Genomic DNA, 19,452 nt, shown 5'->3' on the forward strand with positions numbered 1-19,452 from the left:
TAGAAAGGTTGGAATATTACTAGTATCTATATATACATTTTTGGAGTACATTTAGCAAATAAATCCTAAAGTTCAGTAGTATTTACGGATGAATGCCACTGGCGGGTCGGGTTTTGTTATTTTTCCTTACCCGAAATTAGGTATTCGGATCTTCTTATAAATCTGCACAAATAAAAAGATATTAAATAGTTGTTATTATTGATTACACGTTTTAAATTAAATATATATTTTAAATTAAATAGGAAGTTATAAATGTAAATATAGATACACGTCTAACAAACTTCCCAAAATCTTGATATATTCTTTAAAATTTAAAAAATTAGTTACTAACCAATTATGGATAAATCTCTCCACATTAACTCGAAATATTTTTAAAAATATCCTATCAGAGATCTCAAATCTCATTTAATTAGTACCAACTTAACATTTCCGAAAATCCTACTTCTCATATCTACAACAAGACAATTAAAATAAAAAAATTAGTTACGGCTCTCCAAGTAAAATATTAAATGTATGCTATTATTATTGCTTATTATTCGCATTATGTATAGTTATAGAATAAAAGATTACACGTGGGAAAAACTTCCCAAACTTTTGATTGTATTAATTTAAAACAATGATTTTATTTTCCTAAAATCTCTCCATATTAACAAAACAATTATATCAATTCGGGTATCTTGAATTAAAAAATCAGATTCTTTTCTTCATTTAAACCTTATCCTGCCAATTTCGAATACTTCTTTCTTCTATACAAAATCATTAAAAACCAATTATAGATACGTATTAAAACATAAATAAATGCATAAAATCATAGCATATTCCAATCACATCACAATATCAAATATTGTCTGCCTAAAATCTTGCGGCTATGAATATTTTCATCTACTAATTACGACCTAACGACACCCACTATATCATTTTCTATAAATACTAAGCAAAGAAACCCAAATTACCATCACCAAAACACCACAGCTTCCAAACATTTTACAGTATTTAGCATACCTTACTTCTCTACCAAATGGCTGCGACTTTTGCTTTTCTCAAAGACGTTCGACCTTACAAGACATCTTGGAGGGTTCAAGTGAAGATCTTGCATTCATGACGTCAATACATGCAAAGCACTGGTGAAACTCTTGAGATTGTTTTGTCAGACGAAATGGTACACTTCTTATTAATTATCAATATTTTTTAGTATTGAGTTAAATCGTTCTCCTCTAATCTACTAATACATGTATTGACCTATCTTTGCAGGGAAAGAAAATGCATGGCTCAGTAAAGAATGACTTGGTGAGCAAGTATGCTAATCAAATCTCTGTTGGTGATTGGATGTTCATTGAAAATTTTCAACTCAACTATGTGAGTCGTCAATTCAGACCTACTACACATCTCTACAATATGTCATTCCAAACAGGGATCGTGGTCATTCCATGTGACCAAAAATCAGATTCTAATTTTCGGTCACTTGCAAAGTTTTACATTTATAAATATAAAAATATAATAACAATAAAAATATATCTATATGCAAAATCTACATTAAACATATTTTATTTTTAATACCATAAATCGTAACTTAATCAATTATATGTTTTCGTTTCACTATTTTACAACATCAAACATAAAACATGCTAATGGATTAATCGTACAAGAATAAATATATACTTATATATATGAACATTCATCAAATACAACAAAAATGTTATAATCCAACATAGAGTTTACCTAAAAAAATAAACTAATTTTTTTTATAAAAAAATATAGCCCCGCGGTGTACCGCGGGTTCAAATCTAGTATCAAACATTTTCTGAAAATTATTTATATGTTTAGCGTCCTTGTGTAATTACAATTAACACCCTTGATTACTTTTTTTTAATTGAGATTTTTTATTCGTTTTTAATTAAGAAATGATTAATGAAAAATTAGTTTGATCCACGTCATGAAGAGAAAAAATTAAAGCCACGTCATTAACTTTATTTCTTATATAAAGAGAAAAAAAAGAGAAAAGAACACGAAAGGTTACGTAACTTATTGTTTCGCGGTAAATTTGCATGTCACGGCTGAGTTATAATGCTTCATGGAAGACGAACGGTTGCGTAAATTTACATAATATGGGTGAGTTATAATGTTTTACGGCTGACTTATCACAAGAACCAACTTCACAAGATTGTCGTGCGTTGTTTCCGCATCTATCTACAAAACTCTACATCCTCTATCGTCGGTGGTAAATACATATTTTTGTTTCTTTATCAAATTATTGGAAACAAAAATTACCGGAACCGGATCAATCATATCGGGAGAAGGATGAACAAAAATGAAGAAGAAGGAGTATGACGATGACGAGTCGAGTGAAATTTAAGTTCTGGTGATGTGAAAAACACAGGTGAATGTTGGTGTCGGATCCCGCACCAGAAGTCCGAGACCAACCAAAGATTGCCACGTAGTCAAGATAATGGCCCATAAAGGATAAAGCCCATTGGACCCGTGAGCCGAAGGAACGGTCGAAGTGGTTATCACCACTTCGAGAATCCGAAGTGACTGCTCTACGACATGAGTTCGGTGTAGAAGACATGGGTAAGTCGGTTCAAGGACACTTGGGCCAAAAGGCGAGGCCCATGAAGATCAGAGTCAACTCAAATTCAAACATTGAGCATTAAAGTCAAAGAATCAAAACGGACACATTTAAGAGGGAATAATTGTACTTAATTATTCATTTTAATGACGATTCTCTATGTATAAATATAAAGGCCAATGGCCATGTAAAGGGGATCTTCCTCTCGAGAAAAGAAATAATATAGCAATTTTCGTAGCAATTTATAAGTTTTTACATATTCATTTTTGTCCCTCAAGAGTAATCTTTCCTACTTAATAGAAATACTTGAGTGTGTGAATCCGGCATCCACATTTTGGCGCCGTCTGTGGGGAGATAGGATTCTTGAGTGGTCAGATTTTTCTTTATTACACTTCCGAGATAAGCAACAATGTCCGGAGGAGACGCCGTTGAGACATCATTGGCCGAAACCCTCAAAGCTATGCAGCAAACCATGTCGGATATATCACAAAAGTTCTCGGATGTGGAAAAGGCCGTCGATACGTTGCAAACATCCCAGGTATCTCTTAGTCAAAACGTCAGTACTATACAAACTCGTGTTCTCTCTTTAAGTGCAGGAAACCTTGTGGGAATCCGAAGAGGGATATTCAACTCGCCAAGTTCCGCTGCACGAAATGAAACCAGCGGACAAACAATTCCCGGTGCTACTAATAATATAGTTCATACGTTGGAAGAAGAGACACAGCTCGGAGATGAAGAACAACTTGCAGCTCAATACGAGCAGGAGAACCTCGACCAGTTCGAGACCATGAGGAAGGTTAGCCAGGAATTAAAAGAAATGAAATCAAAATTTCATCAAGCTACAAGTTCGGAGCCAGACATCAATCGAGTCATTGAAGAAGCTAGGCGAACACCTTTCATCTCGCGAATTGCAAGTTTGAGGATCAAAGATTCCCGTAAACTCAAGTTGGACCCTTACAGCGGATTGGAGGATCCAAAAAGCTATCTCGCAGCTTTTCTGATCGCTGCTGGAAGAGTCGAATTGGATAAAGCTGATGAGGACGCAGGTTACTGCAAGCTTTTTTCGGAAAATTTATGTGGCCAAGCTCTAATGTGGTTCACCCAATTATAGCCGGGTTTGATCAGCAATTTCGACGAACTATCAGCCGTATTCTGAAAGCAATATTCCATCCTTATGGATAAAAGCGTTTCGGATGCCGATCTTTGGAACTTATCGCAAGGATCAAATGAGTCACTTCGAGTTTTCATCACCAAGTTCAAAGGAGTGCTGTCAAAGCTCCCAAGAATCTCACAGCAATCAGCTTTATCTGCCCTACGAAAAGGATTGCGACATGATTCAAGGTTTAAAGAAGACTTAATACTTCATAAGCCAGACACAATTCAAGATGCACTCTTCCGTGCAAACAATTGGATGGAAGTAGAGGACGAGAAAGAAAATTTTGCCAAAAGAAATAAGCAAGAAAAGCCGGCAATCACCGTCCCTACCAAGAAGTTCGAGCCTAGGGAGAGCAAAGGACCAAGAAAATTTGGGTCGCAACCCTTCAACAGTACTGTCGGAAAGCAATTCCAAGGAAAAGGAAGGTCAAACACTTGGGTCCACGATGAAAGTTTATATTGCGATATTCATAAAGTAACCGGACATTTAACAAAGGATTGTAGTGTCCTTAAAAGGCACCTTGCGGAGCTTTGGGCTAGTGGAGATCTTTCCAAATTCGATATAAAAGATTTTGTGAAGGAATACCACGAAGCAAAGGAAAACTCCAAAGATCAAGATTCTAAAAGACCAAGGCTATCCAACGAGGAAGAACCAAGGAGTTCGAAGGGTAAGATCAATGTGATTCTAGGAGGCTCCAAATTTTGTCGAGATTCGATAAGTTCCATCAAAAAACATAGACGAAATGTCTTACTCAAAGCAAGCTTGAGCGAAGAAGTTGATTTTCAAGGTGCCTCAATATCATTTAACGAAGAAGAAACGCGGCATCTCGAAAGACCGCATGATGATGCTCTAGTCATTACCCTTGATGTTGCTAACTTCGAAGTATCAAGGATCCTTATCGATACAAGCAGTTCGGTCGACTTGATCTTTTTAAGTACTTTAGAAAGAATGGGAATCAGCCAAGTAGACATAGTAGGACCTCCATCTCCATTAGTTGCGTTCACAAGCGAGTCAGCCATGTCTCTCGGAACAATCAAGCTACCGGTCCTTGCCAAAAAGGTATCAAAGATCGTGGACTTCGTTGTCTTTGATAAGCCCGCAGCTTACAACATCATCCTCGGCACTCCCTGGATTTATCGAATGAAAGCAGTCCCCTCTACATACCATCAATGTATCAAATTTCCAACATCAAATGGGGTGGAAACAATTCGGGGAGATCAAGAAGCTTCACGGACGTGTTACCTAGCTAGCCACCGTTTGAAGATCCAATAGCAATTAACAAAGTCCGCAAAAGAAGGACTAAGGCAAAAATTTCCTAGTGGGCAGGAAAAAGAAGACGTAGTAGTCGAAGTGGTATTGGAAGAAGACAAACCAGATCGGAAAGTCCGAATTGGAGCAACTTTGACTGGCCAAATAAAAGAAGCTTTGGTCAAACTTTTGAGGAGAAACAAAACATCGTTTGCGTGGTCAGTGGCGGACATGCCTGGTATAGATCCAAATATAATTTGTCACGAGCTAAACGTGGATCCGAGCTTCAAGCCGGTGAAACAGAAAAGAAGAAAGCTCGGAGTGGAGTGAGCCAAAATAGTAAATGACGAAGTGGATAAACTTTTGAAGATAGGGTCCATAAGAGAAGTGCAATACCCGGAATGGGTAGCAAACACTGTCGTTGTCAAAAAGAAGAATGGGAAAGATAGGGTTTACATCGATTTCACAGACCTGAATAAAGCATGTCCAAAGATAGTTTCCCGCTCCCACATATAGATCGACTTGTAGAGTCCACCGCTGGGAACGAGTTGTTAACATTCATGGACGCCTTCTCGGGTTATAATCAAATAATGATGAACCCCGAATATCAAGAAAAGACGTCATTTATCACAGATAGAGGTATCTATTGTTACAAGGTAATGCCTTTTGGTTTGAAAAATGCAGGAGCAACTTACCAACGGTTGGTTAACAAAATGTTCCACAATCACCTCGGGAAGACAATGGAAGTCTACATAAATGATATGTTGGTTAAATCGTTAAAGAAAGAGGATCATGTCAAACATTTAGAGGAATGTTTTGATATTCTCAATAAATATCAAATGAAGCTGAACCCGGCAAAGTGCACATTCGGAGTCCCATCCAGAGAATTTCTTGGCTATATTGTGACAGGAAGAGGAATTGAAGCCAATCCAAATCAAATTAACGCTTTTCTAAATATGTCATCTCCAAGAAACTTCAAGGAAGTACAACGGTTGACTGGGCGGATCGCGGCTTTGAATCGTTTTATCTCAAGATACGGATAAGTCGTTACCTTTCTACCAAATCCTAAGAGGAAACAAAGGATTCCTTTGGGATGAGAAGTGTGAAGAAGCTTTTGGGCAGCTTAAGGCATACTTAACCACTTCACCCATATTGTCTAAGCCAGAAGTGGATGAAAAGCTTTATTTATATATATCAGTTTCAAACCATGCGATTAGTGGAGTCTTGGTTCGGGAAGACCGCGGGGAACATAAGCCGATTTACTATGTAAGTAAGTCAATGACGGATCCAGAAACCAGATATACAATGATGGAAAAACTCGCACTCGCGGTGGTGACCTCGGCTCGGAAGCTGCGCCCGTATTTTCAATCCCATCCGATTGAAGTATTAACTAACCAGCCACTCTGAACAATACTTCATAGTCCAAGTCAATCCGGAAGTTTGGCGAAATGGGCGGTGGAATTAAGCGAGTACGACATAGAGTTCAAAAGCCGGATCAGTATGAAGGCTCAGGTCTTAGCAGACTTCCTGACCGAACTACCAATACCTGGAACGATAGAACAATCGGAGAACCAAACTTGGAAATTACACGTAGATGGGTCTTCAACAAAACAAGGATCCGGAGTGGGAATCAAGTTGGAGTCTCCAACATCAGAAATTCTAGAACAGTCATTCCGATTGTTATTCAATGCCTCCAACAACGAGGCAGAATACGAAGCCCTGATTGCCGGATTTCGATTGGCACAAGGAGTTGGTGCTAAGGAAATATTGGCTTATTGCGATTCGCAATTAGTAGTTAACCAGTTTAATGGAGACTATGAAGCCAAGGATTCAAGAATGGAAGCGTACCTCGAAGTGGTGAAGGATCTATCTAAAAATTTCTCGAAATTCGAATTAATCCGCATACCTCGGGGGGAGAATACAACTGCGGACGCACTTGCCGCATTAGCGTCAACATCAGATCCTGAGTTGAAAAGAGTTATTCCAATGGAATGCATTTCGGAGCGAAGCATTCAAGACAACAAGGAAACCCTCGTCGTTACAAGGTCTCGAGTAGTGGCACGTGACCGTGGCGAACCAGAGATCAAACCTCCACCCAACAAACGGAGGAAGTCAAGGGGATCCAACACATCTGACAAGGAACCCGTTCTCTTAGCAGAAGATGTGATTCCAGAAACGATATTAGAAACCGAGCCATTAATCGAGGAGAATGTTCTTGAACCAAACGAACATCCCGAACCTGAGCCACGAGTATTTCACAAGGTCGACCAAATTCTGGCTAAAGACTGGGGGGCTTACTGGAGGGAGCCAATAAAGCACTACATTATGACAGGCGAGCTCCCAAAGAATAAATGGCAGGCCAGAAAAATGAGAATCGTTAGCGCGAAATTTTGTCTGTCAAAAGACACATTGTATAGACGAGGTGTCAGTGACCCTTACCTGTTATGCATTTTTGGGCCCGAAGTCGAAATCGTTATGAGCGAAGTGCACGAAGGATTATGTGAGAGTCATTCATCAGGAAGGGCTATGGCTTTTAAAGTTAAAAGAATGGGATATTATTGGCCCACTATGATCACAGATTGTGTTAAGTTCGCCCAAAGATGCAAGCGCTGCCAACTCCATGCACCATTGATCCATCAACCATCGGAATTATTCTCCTCCATTTCCGCCCCATACCTGTTTATGAGGTGGTCAATGGACATCATTGGACCATTGCACAAGTCAACTCGAGGTGTACAATACCTTTTAGTCCTTACGGACTACTTTTCGAAATGGATTGATGCTGAGGCGTATGTTGGTATCAAGGATTCGTCGGTGAAGACCTTCATTTGGAAAAACATTATATGTCGACATGGAGTTCCGTACGAAATAGTCACTGATAATGGACCACAATTCATTTCACACGAGTTTGATGCCTTTTGTGCGGACTGGGGAATCAAAGTTAGTTATTCTACTCCACGATATCCGCAAGGAAACGGTCAAGCTGAAGCCGCGAACAAGACGATATTGAGCAATCTCAAGAAACGCTTAAATCATCTAAAGGGAGGATGGTATGAAGAACTCCAACCCGTCCTGTGGGCCTATCGCACAACCCCTAGGCGACCTATAGGAGAAACTCCATTCTCTTTGGTTTATGGCATGGAGGCGGTAGTACCAGCTGAACTCAATGTGCCCGGACTTCGCCGAACAGAAGCACCGTTAAATGAGAAAGAAAATTCAGCAATGCTTAATGATTCACTAGATACCATAAATGAAAGGCGTGATCAAGCTTTGATTCGGATCCAGAATTACCAGCAGGCAGCAGCCCGGTATTACAATTCCAAGGTTAAAAGTAGGCCGTTCTTTGTGGGAAATTATGTATTAAGGCGCGTCTTTGACAACAAAAAAGAAGAAGGTGCCGGTAAACTCGGTATTAATTGGGAAGGACCTTACATTATTACCGAAGTGGTTCGGAACGGTGTTTATAGGTTGAAAGACTTAGAAGACAATCCAGTCAAGCGACCTTGGAATGTGATCAACCTAAAGAAGTTTTATGTTTAAAGCTACATGCATTGTTTATGTACATGAACTACGGTGTGGCTTGATCCCGAAATGGGTACGTAGGCAGCTCGGAAACGAGTTCAGCTATTAATAAAAATTTGTTTTATTTCTTTATTAAAGGAAAAAGGTTCGACTGTGCGAACAAGTGAAGCAAATAAAGGTTCGGCTACGCGAACATACAAGAGATTGGAAATAGAGCGTTTATTCAAAAGACGGAATGTCCCTCATCGTACACTTCGGACTATGAAAATCTTGTTGACGAGCAGAACACTTCAACTCCTTGACCAGCAAGATCGAGGATTGGCATCATGCAGTCCGGAATTCGAGCAAAGTCAGAGATTCCAAGCTCAATCCACTCTCCGGGGTGAGATTCAAGGATGTGAAGATCTCTTGACACTGTAGTAAGCCTGCGTTGCATCCGGTTAATCCTCTTCCGGAGTCTCCTCTTTTCCAACATAAGCTTCCGGTGTTGAAGCGCGAGTGCCTCTATGAACGCCGTCGCTGTTCCTTGGTCTCTGATTGGGAGATCCCTGATCAAAGCACATGGGGCTCGGATCTGAGATCTTAAGAAGCTGCGAAGTGGAGGAGGCTGCCTGCTTGGCTCATTTGGAACATCTTCGTTTATCATTCCGATTCTGGAGAAGTCGGGCATAGATTCTGAACAGCGAAGATTGAACTCCATACCTACTAAAATGAAAAGAATGGTGAGGAGTAAAGGGAAATTGAGACTATAATTTATAGGAACGTCATATCCCTAGCAAGCTGCGGATTTCTATCCTAGGAATGGAGTGATTTGCGGAGAGATTTATGCCCTCGAACAGATCCTGCATTAAAAGACGCATCTCCGAGAATATTTAAAAAGTAAGAAAAATTGTAAATGTTTCCATGAATAAAAAGGGGCCGAAGCCCATTACGAGTTCAAAATAAGTGGACGCCTTGTTCTTGGCATCCACTTCGGGATGATCCCGAACGCGTTTCCGACAGGTGCTGGCCTCCTCCCCGTCTTCTTATTCGCTGTCAGATGGAACGGTATAGACCGGGTCATTCACGGGACCCGGGACTCCTTTAGCGCGGAGGTACATCCGAAGCATCTTCGGGATCTCAGCGACAGAGTCAAAGTTCCGCCATTCCCATTGAAAGGGATCACTTTCCAAAGCCCGTATCTTCCTCTCCACCCGAGCGATGCGAGCCTCGAGTGTTTGCCTTTTGAGGCCCAGCCGCTGCCTCTCTTCACACAAGCGACGGTGTTTGTCGGTAACCTAGCATAAAGATGAATGAATAAGATGAAACAAAAAGTTTTTAATCAAAAACGACAGATATTAACCTTGTCGATAAAGTTGCAAGCCTCTTTTTTCTCCTTTGAAGGAAAGTGAAAGACGGCGTGAGGGAAGAGAACGCCGGCCGGTTCAAAGCCGTCGCCGGACAAGAAGAGTGGGCTGCCGGGATCAACGGGGGCTAATTTTTCGTTTTCTATTCTCGTAATATTTCTCAAGTAAGATTCTAAAAACGTAGTTAAGTAAAGCTTAGAGGTAGGTAAGCCTTTATTTTTAATGATCTAGGGTTTGTCTTGGAACCATAAATCCAATAATGGTAGTGTGCCCTAGTGGTTTAAACCATTTTTGGAAAATCGAGAAAAGGCAGTTATTGCATTAAAGACGAGCCGTTTTCCCTACTTTTAAGAAATAAGAAGGGAAAAAACAACCGTCGCATTAACTACAAAAGTTTCTAAGGCCCAAGCCCAATAAATTTATCGAGTCGACTAAACCCGAAGTGGGGAACTCGCTTTAAGCCGAGCTCAGTTCTCGCATTCTTAAGAGAAAGGTCTGATCAGCCTAAAAATCTCAAAAGCATAACCATAAGGCCACAAAAGGTTAAAAGCGGACTTTGCAAACCCGCATATAATTTTAACCAAACCCCCTTGGGGTCATAACCTAGAAAGGTTTAAAAGCCTCCTCAGGCAAATATCTTGTTCAAAAGAAATGATAAAGCCTCCTTAGGCCAAAAACAAGTTCGAAATTAAGTTTAAACTAAACGGGACAATCCCCAGTTTAAAGTGGACATAGCCACTACGGATCGACATCCACCTCGGACTCCGGCCCAGCTGTCAAAGTTTCACTCGCCTCCTTAACTGGTGCTTGATCAGATGAAGCTCCTGGACCACCCTCCACGGTACAACCATCCTCCGGAGTGACCTCCAGCGCCGCAGGAACTTCGGGTGGGACAACGTCTTCCGTCTCACTTGAGCCTAGAAAAAATAATTCAGTCAATCAAAGGTACAAGACAAGAAAAGGTAGTGAGTATCAAGAGCCAAAAGTTACCCGCCCAGTCTTGACCCGATTCACTTATAGGAGGAGATTCTGTGAAGAATTCCTCAAAGTCCTGCGGGTTGAAAGTCGAAGCGGGAAGAGCTGCCAAACGACTCCGCTTTTCAGAAAGATTGGTTGACAGTTCGGCCCTCTCTTGCACCTCGGAGAAATCTGCATCATGGATTTGGTCCAACAGAATCAGGTTGCTCTCGTGCTCCTTGACGTCTGATTCCAGATCTGACCTAGCCTTCTCGGTTTGAATGAAGCGGATGGCCCCCTGGATCAACTCCGTCCCGCATCCCTTAACATCTTTTCTGGCTTTCGATGCCGACCTTGCCAACTCGGAATCACGCAACTTGGCTAGCGCCTTGTACTTCGCGTCAAGCTCGATAAGTTGGTTGTTCAGGGTATCGGCGGTTGATTCGGATTCATGAAGTCTACCCTGAACACCAGAAAGTTCATCCTGGAGTTTGTAATTCCGGTCGTACTGGTCTTGCAGCTCCCCCTTTATCTGCGCAAGCTCGGATGTTAAACTGTCGACCTTGTCCTCCAGATCGTGCTTGGAGCCGGCAGAAGAACTGAGTTCAGCCTCAAGAGCAGAGAATTTCTTCTTCCACATGTCAATCTCCTTCTCCCGTCCAATGACCAACCCTTCGTAATGTTCAATCATGTCGTTAAGTTCGCCGTGAGCCTGGCATTATACATAAACCTGTGATGGCTAGTCAGTTCGCATAATGGCAATGCAATAAAAAAAAAAAAACAAAAACGGAACTAACCCGAGATGAGTGATGCGCGTGAAGCAAATAGCGTTCACGAATCGCAGGGCGCCACTTGTCGAAGTCTGGCAAGATCGAACCCGACCGGGTCTTGAAGCATCGGAAGACGCTGCCTTCTTTCTCCATAGCTGCGAAGAAGGAAGAGTTGCAAAAATTAGAATCTTAATAGAGACAAAAACGTTTGAGTATGTTTAAATTACCAAACCTGAAAGCGATTTGACTTGAGGGACAAGAACGGGCTTTAACCTCGAGGAAGCATCTCGAGATTCAGAATCTCCCTTTTTAGGAGATGCACTCCGAGCAGTCTTTTCGCTGTCGGGCTGGGAAGAAAAAGACATATCAACCGGTCGTGGAGGACCCATTGGGTCAGTAGGAGGGGATGATCGAGGTGAACGGTCAGTCCGGGCCCTTGACTTTTTCCTCCGCGGGGAAGAATCACTACGAGAGGACTTGTCTCTCTTCCGGCGAACCAAGTTCTTAAGTGGTTCGTTACTAAAAGCATCTCAGGGAGGACGAGGTGAATCACGGCGAGGAGATCGGTCCCTCCGAGGAGAACGTGAGTCACGACGATCACGACGAGGAGTTAATCTGAAAGAAGCGACGGATCTGGCTCCTTCGGTGCTGCCATCATCAACCAGCAGGGTCCTACTGTAGTCCTTCTTGTCTATAGAAGTCGCGAAAAACTTTTTCTTCACCTCGCAAGCCTCAGCCATCGGCTTGGAAAGCACTTTACGCTTGGCCGCAAGGGCCCGAGATGACATCTCCTGAGTTGAGGGAAGAGGCGGAAGTTGGTGAAGTTGACCCGGTGGACTCATCCTGAGTCTGTGGTTAGCTTCTAGGAATCGTTCAAGAGTGAAAGAATTCCAAAGGGTTTCCCCTTCGAGAATTATTTTGAAGAATTCGATGAACTCTTCAGATGGGAGAGTGGAAGCGACGAAAGCTGCGAAATGAAACAACGGCTTTAGTCAATAAAGATAATAAAACAACCGGAAAAGATATATGCGACCTAATCTCTACCAGGCTTTGCAGACCACTTTGATGGGAGTAAATCTGCAAGATTTCCAATCGAAGCGGGAGTTTTCTTAATCAGAAATCAAGGATGGTGCCAATTTTCATCCTTGTTCGGAAGGTGCGAGATGATGTTTCTATTAGCGTTCGGATACGCTGAGAAATATCCCGTCTTCTTCGATGAACTTCTTACGCTTAGAAGCTCATTTAATTCAGTAACTCCGATAACATATCCGGCCTCCGCCGCGATTGTTATAATTTCGAGAATAGTTCGAAGAAGATTGGGAGTTAGTTGAGGAAGCGCGATTTCAAGAGCCGCTAGGTATCGAACTAGGGCTTCGGGAAGGGGAAAGGTCAGCCCGCAACCTTTAAAATAGATCTCATATACACAGAAATAGCCGTCGCAGTGGCTTTCTGGGGACTCTGTGGGATCGGCTATCTGCGCCTCCGCCATAATTCCTGGTGGAATTCGGCAGAGCTCCCTCAATCGTTCGAGAGATTGAAGGGTGCAGGTGGTTCTGTAGTGCGGACCAGCAATATCATTAGGGCGGGTGCACTCGTCATTACTAGAACGCCTTTCATCGAAAGACGGAGACTCGGGTCTATCGGAATCAGAAGTCATTGGGAGGAATGAAAAATTCAAGTTTCGGCAAAGAGAAAATTGGCGAAGAAAGAGAAGAGAGGAGTTTCGATTAAAGCGTAAAAGTAGAAAATGATGATGAAAAGAAGTTACCTTACACAAGCTAAATGATGGAACCGCCTCGGAAGTTGTGTGGGGAGTGGGAAGGTTTTTTTCCCGTTTTAATAGTAATTAATCAATATACGGTCATAATAATGACAGATGTCACTCGGTTAAAAAAAATAGCTAGTGCCGAAATTAAAGGAGTGATGAGATTTTCGGCGGGAAATCAGAAAGATTCTCGAGCGCAATCTTTGGTCACTTGAGCATTTAAAGTCCTCCGAATTGGAATAGCACTTCGAAGAACTTGGGGGGCTAATTGTTGGTGTCGGATCCCGCACCAGAAGTCCGAGACCAACCAAAGATTGCCACGTAGTCAAGATAATGGCCCATAAAGGATAAAACCCATTGGACCCGTGAGCCGAAGGAACGGTCGAAGTGGTTATCACCACTTAGAGAATCCGAAGTGACTGCTCTACGACATGAGTTCGGTGTAGAAGACACGGGTAAGTCGGTTCAAGGACACTTGGGCCAAAAGGCGAGGCCCATGAAGATCAGAGTCAACTCAATTTCAAACATTAAGCATTAAAGTCAAAGAATCAAAACGGACACATTTAAGAGGGAATAATTGTACTTAATTATTCATTTTAATGACGATTCTCTATGTATAAATATAAAGGCCAATGGCCATGTAAAGGGTATCTTCCTCTCGAGAAAAGAAATAATATAGCAATTTTCGTAGCAATTTATAAGTTTTTACATATTCATTTTTGTCCCTCAAGAGTAATCTTTCCTACTTAATAGAAATACTTGAGTGTGTGAATCCGACATCCACAGTGAAGATCAAAACAGTGAAGAAGAAGACGAGTAAAAAAAAATCTGTTGTATTTCCTTTGATGATGGTGACATGGAATGATGACATGGAATGTTGGATCCGACGTCATTTTTTAATTTATGAAGTGGCAAGTAAGCCACCAAACGAACATGTAAATCAGCCTAATTAAACCAGCCATCAAACAAAACTTTAAGTCAGTCGCAACATAAATACTTTTACAGTAATTCAAAAACGAAAAAACAGATGCCAAATTCAGCCGTTTAATATCGTAACTCAACCGAAAATCTTTAACTCAGCTGTATCGTTTAATAAGTCGGCCGTAATTGCATGATGTTCTCGTAATTAATCTTTCGCTACTAAGTCAGCCGTAATTAGGCCGAGTTTTCCGTTAATCCAGCTCATTACGGCTGATTTATAAAACTCGAACATAAATCAGCCGTAACGACATCCCATAACTAAGCCGTCTATGATAACTCAGCCAGCCGGAGAAAGTTAATTTAGCTGTGTCGAAGCAATAACTCAGCCAAAATTTTGACAAATCAACCATCGGTTATGCTCGAAAGTCAGCCATTTTCTCATAACTCAAACAGATTTCATTAAGTCAACCGTAACTCCAAGCTGAGTTATACTCGTAAATAGTCGTTTGCTCATAACTAAGCCATTTTCCTTAAATACGATAGTAATAAAAAAAAAATATATATATATATATATATGTTTAGTTTTGTCCTATAATGCTCCAAACCATGGTTGATTGCATGCAAAAGTAGTGTTCAAAACCACGAGTTTGTGTTTCTCTTTGTTTGAAAATTTTTTATTCAAACATCGATATTTTTCTTTATTACAATTGGGAGAAACAATCCAATTAATTCTACGTAATTAATTTCACATGCTTAATTTTTCTAAAAAACAATCTTCTATGCACTGTTTGCGGATCTCATGTGCACGACCAGGCCAATTGAGTTTTGATTAATTTATTGTAAATCGGTCAATAAATTATGTGTACTTAAAGCTTCACCACTTGAACGATTCGAATTATGTGTACTTAAAGCGTGAGCAGAAGGTAGTTATGAGAAAGCTTTTTAGAAGAAAATACATCAAACATAAAAGAAGAGAAACAGCATAATGGAAGCAGCAACAATGGGTTTTGTTGCTAAAACTCTCCCTCACCTTGGCAATGGCACTCGTCTTCCTCTTAAGACCAAACTCTCGCTCTTTCCTATGCATTTGCTTCACAACCACATTACTCTTTCTCGGAGATCGACAAAACAAAACTTATGTGTTAAGGCAACTAGTGAGAGTAGTGGTGATGTTGAGAGTAGCCGTCCTTTGCCTCATGTTGCTCCCACTCTTTGGGGAGATCACATCCTCTCTGTCCCCACCGAAAACTCGGTAAGTACCTGATCTGATGAATGTGTTTTATAATCAGTCTCTCTTTTGCAGAACATGATTCTTGAGCACTGATGTTTTGTAGGAATTTGATTCACTAGAGACAGAGATTGAATCAATTATAAAGCCGAAAGTGAAGAACATGCTAATGTCCTCTCACAACACTGATAAAGAGAGAATATTACTCATCCACTTGCTTATGTGTCTTGGTACTTCCCATTACTTTGAGAAGGAAATCGAAGAGATTCTAGACCAGGCTTTTGAGAAGTTGGACTCGTTAATTAGAGACGAAGATGATTTGGAAACAATTGCCATCATGTTTGAGGTTTTCAGATTATATGGACATCAGATTTCTTGTGGTAAGAAATATTAGTTTCTTTGACTCACATTTTAATGCATGCATGCATATTTATGACATGACACATGTTTTTTGGCTATATACAATTATAATATTTATCTCGGTTTCAATTTAGATGTGTTCGATAGATTCAAAGGTGTTGATGGGAAGTTCAAACACCTAGTCAGTGATGTTAGGGGAATACTACAGCTGTATGAAGGAGCGCATCTCACGACACCCTCCGAAGATGTAATGGACGAAGCCCTGAGTTTTACAAGGTATCACTTGGAATCTCTGGCCGGACAAGAAGCGACGGCTCCTCATATGGCACAACATATACTAAACGCATTGTATAAACCTCGGTTTTTCAAGTTACAAATAGAAGCTGCCAGGGAATATCTTTCTTTCTATGAAAAAGAGAGTCATGATGAGACGTTGCTCAAGTTTGCGAAGCTCAACTTCAACTTTTGCCAGCTCCATTACGTTAGAGAGCTAAAAACTCTCACTAAGTACGTTGGCCTCGTTTTATTTATTTCCGCGTTTTTATATGTATTTTTAGTTTTTTTTTCTTACAAAAACCAATGAACTTCTAATTTAAAATCAATTGATAATAAATAGATACAGTTATTTCTATTTATGGCCCTATCTCGAAAATTTACTATAGATCTTATCTTACTTCAGGCTTCAGCTAGCTATATGATTCTTAGAGAAGTCGGCTCTTTTATTGACCCATCTCGAAAAATCTCTCTGTTGGATTGAAAATAGTTTTGTGAGATTCTTAACATTCTCTATTTAATGTTTATGTGGTTGCAGATGGTGGAAGGACATTGGTCTTGTATATAAGCTACCTTTCATTAGAGACAGGCTTTTGGAGACCTTTGCCGGTGTCATAGCGTTGTTTTTCGAGCCACACTATTCATTGGGGAGAATTATAACCACTAAAGCTTCCCAAGTTACAATAGTTATGGATGATGCATGTGATGCATATGGAACTTGCTCTGAAGTTAGAAGTTTCATCGATTCTTTGCAAAGGTAGTTAGTATGTGTGTATCACGTACTTATGTATGTATCACGTCGAGTTTAAAGAATAGTATACATGCATGGGAAATTTTGTAGGTGCCATTGAAGAACTACCGAGCAGTTTCAGAATCATCATCCGAAGTATGATGGAAACTATGGAAGATATTGAAAGAGAAATGAAGCCGCGCGGAAGATCCTCTAGTGTGCAATACTTGATAGAAGAGGTACATCAACCAATTTAGGTTACATTTTCGCTCAATGTCTAAATAACAATGTTTGTGTTTTATGTTGATAATTGTGCAGCTTAAGATCTATGCGGAATCGTACGTAGAGTTATCAAAATGGTCCCGATCAGGTCATGTTCCAACCTTTGATAAATACATTGAGGTTGGGATTGTCTCGTCAGGGATGAGATTCTTGGGAATGTTAAGCTTTATAACGCTGGAAGATTGCGATGAAAACCAAACGACTGAGTGGTTCGAATCCAAACCTAATATCTTACAAGCTTTTTGTTTTTTATACCGTCTTCAAAACGACATAGGCAGTTACTAGGATGATATGAGGAGAGGAGAGGTGGCTAATGGGGTGAACTGTTACATGAAGCAACATGGTGTTACTAAAGAAGTGGCGGTTAGAAAAATTAAGAAGATGATTAGAGATAGTTATAAGATAGTGATGGAGGAGTTCTTGACGACAAAAGGTGTACCACGTCCAGTTCTGGTACGGTGCCTCAACATGATAAGATTGATCAAGCTGTTTTATTACAAGGAGGGTGATGGATACACCAATCCCCAAGGAGAGCTCAAAGACCTCATCACATCTTTGTTCTTCCACCCTCTTCCGTTTTGACGACTTGGCTCCTTGCCAAAAACAATCATTTACACTTGTTTTGTTGCCTCCAAGTATCTCTTTCTTTTTTTTTTTTTTTTTTTTGCCCAATATCTCTTTCCTTTGTAATAGCCAAACAAGCCTCCCACAAATTATATATTCTATCATTGGCTCCTTGTGATCCTCTCCACTTGTTTGTTGCCTCCAAATATCTCTTTGATCCTTTCTAATAATTGATTATTCGCTTATAATTAAATACTAATAACGACATGGCTAAACGTTTCTTCATGTTTTGTTTTTTTTTCTTCAAAATTTAGATAATACATTAAAACTAATTTAAGTACTTGATATAAAAAAATTATAAAATGGAGCGTTTGAAGTTCAAATCAGGTTTTTATAAACAAATAAATAAAATATAAAACAATATGTGGATCACCACTTAGAATTTTAAATATTATCAATAAAAATTTTAACATATATTTTTTATATGCGGATCCTAATTTACTTTTATTATATAAAGCTTGGTTTCAAAATTAGTCATTAACATGATCGTGACACGTGTCAATTAATTGATTAGATTGTGACAAGTGTCAAAAATTTTAATTTTTTAACCAAATTCGAACTAACAAAAAAATATATTTACATATTTTAATTTTGCGTGTATATTTTTAAATACATTTGAGCTTTACTTTTCTAAACTGGTTTTTTTAAAATAACAATATTAACATATACTAATTTATGTGTATATATCTTTGACGTTCGGTAGTTAGGATCCTTTTATGCAATGTAGATAAAAATTTACTTTGTCTCCTACTGCAAAAACCAACCATTATCAGTTTAACATCCAAAAACTAACAGATCGGCCCATAGAGTTACTGAGCACACCCTGACAATCGTAAATGATCCAACCGAAATTATCTAGTAGTGACGACGGCTTTTTCTTCCATGTTTTGAGTGGCCAAAAAGAAGTCACAAAGCTATTTGCATGCGCTTATGAAACATAGCGACCACCAAGTGAAGGCCATCACCATCGGTGCCACCAAGTTCATCACCGAGCTTTTCCTTCTGCTTTAGTTTTTAGTTGTTTCTGGTTGCATTGGATGAGACGATCAACGCGTAAAAGAAAGAGTAATTACACTGCATACCCTAAGACTGAAAAGTATTTAAGTCAAAAGATCAATGGCAAACTTGTAAATAAGTGATCTTTTGAAAACATGACAAAAAGACAAAAATGCTCCCAAAACCAAACGATTCATTCCTTCTTCCTTCTTTCTTCGTTTCTCTTTCTTTTATTATTTATTTTTTTATTTTTATTTTTTTCTTTACTTTATGAAAACCCCAAACAAATGATTTTTCTAAATTGTGAAACTGATTGCATATAAAATTATGATATTTTTAATTCATTAAATTCGTTGTATTTTTCTGATCATAATGCACTCAATAAACCTAACAAAATTCTCGGTACAAAGACGTAGCGAATTTGATGTCGTTCATGTTATCGAAGGACATATATCAGAAATGATATAGGATCAAACCGGCGATGCTATCATCGACCAGTGATGGATAAACATATTTATCTCCCAATTCATTTGTTGTCACCGTATTCCACTTATGTTGTCTCACTAGGCTCTCTTTTCCATCCCATCACCACCTCCTCCTCCTTCACCGTTAACATATTCTCCGCTCACATCACCATCACTACCTTCTTCACTAAGATACAATCTACCACAATGTCTTATTTACTTCACTCATCCTCCACATCCACCA

General features: G+C 39.9%; 1 protein-coding gene across 1 annotated transcript; it reads left to right on the forward strand.

The window, feature by feature from the left end:
* The first annotated feature begins 15,167 nt into the window (after positions 1 to 15,167).
* On the forward strand, positions 15,168 to 17,706 carry LOC9327118 (terpenoid synthase 22). Its single transcript, XM_021010452.1, is given in 6 exon segments — positions 15,168 to 15,503; positions 15,586 to 15,859; positions 15,974 to 16,346; positions 16,651 to 16,880; positions 16,954 to 17,081; positions 17,161 to 17,706. Coding segments are annotated over 6 exon segments (1,818 nt in total). The 5' UTR covers positions 15,168 to 15,236.
* Positions 17,707 to 19,452: the final 1,746 nt, after the last annotated feature.

Source organism: Arabidopsis lyrata (genome assembly GCF_000004255.2).
Source record: "Arabidopsis lyrata subsp. lyrata unplaced genomic scaffold ARALYscaffold_1, whole genome shotgun sequence".
In the NCBI taxonomy this organism is placed as follows: domain Eukaryota; kingdom Viridiplantae; phylum Streptophyta; class Magnoliopsida; order Brassicales; family Brassicaceae; genus Arabidopsis; species Arabidopsis lyrata.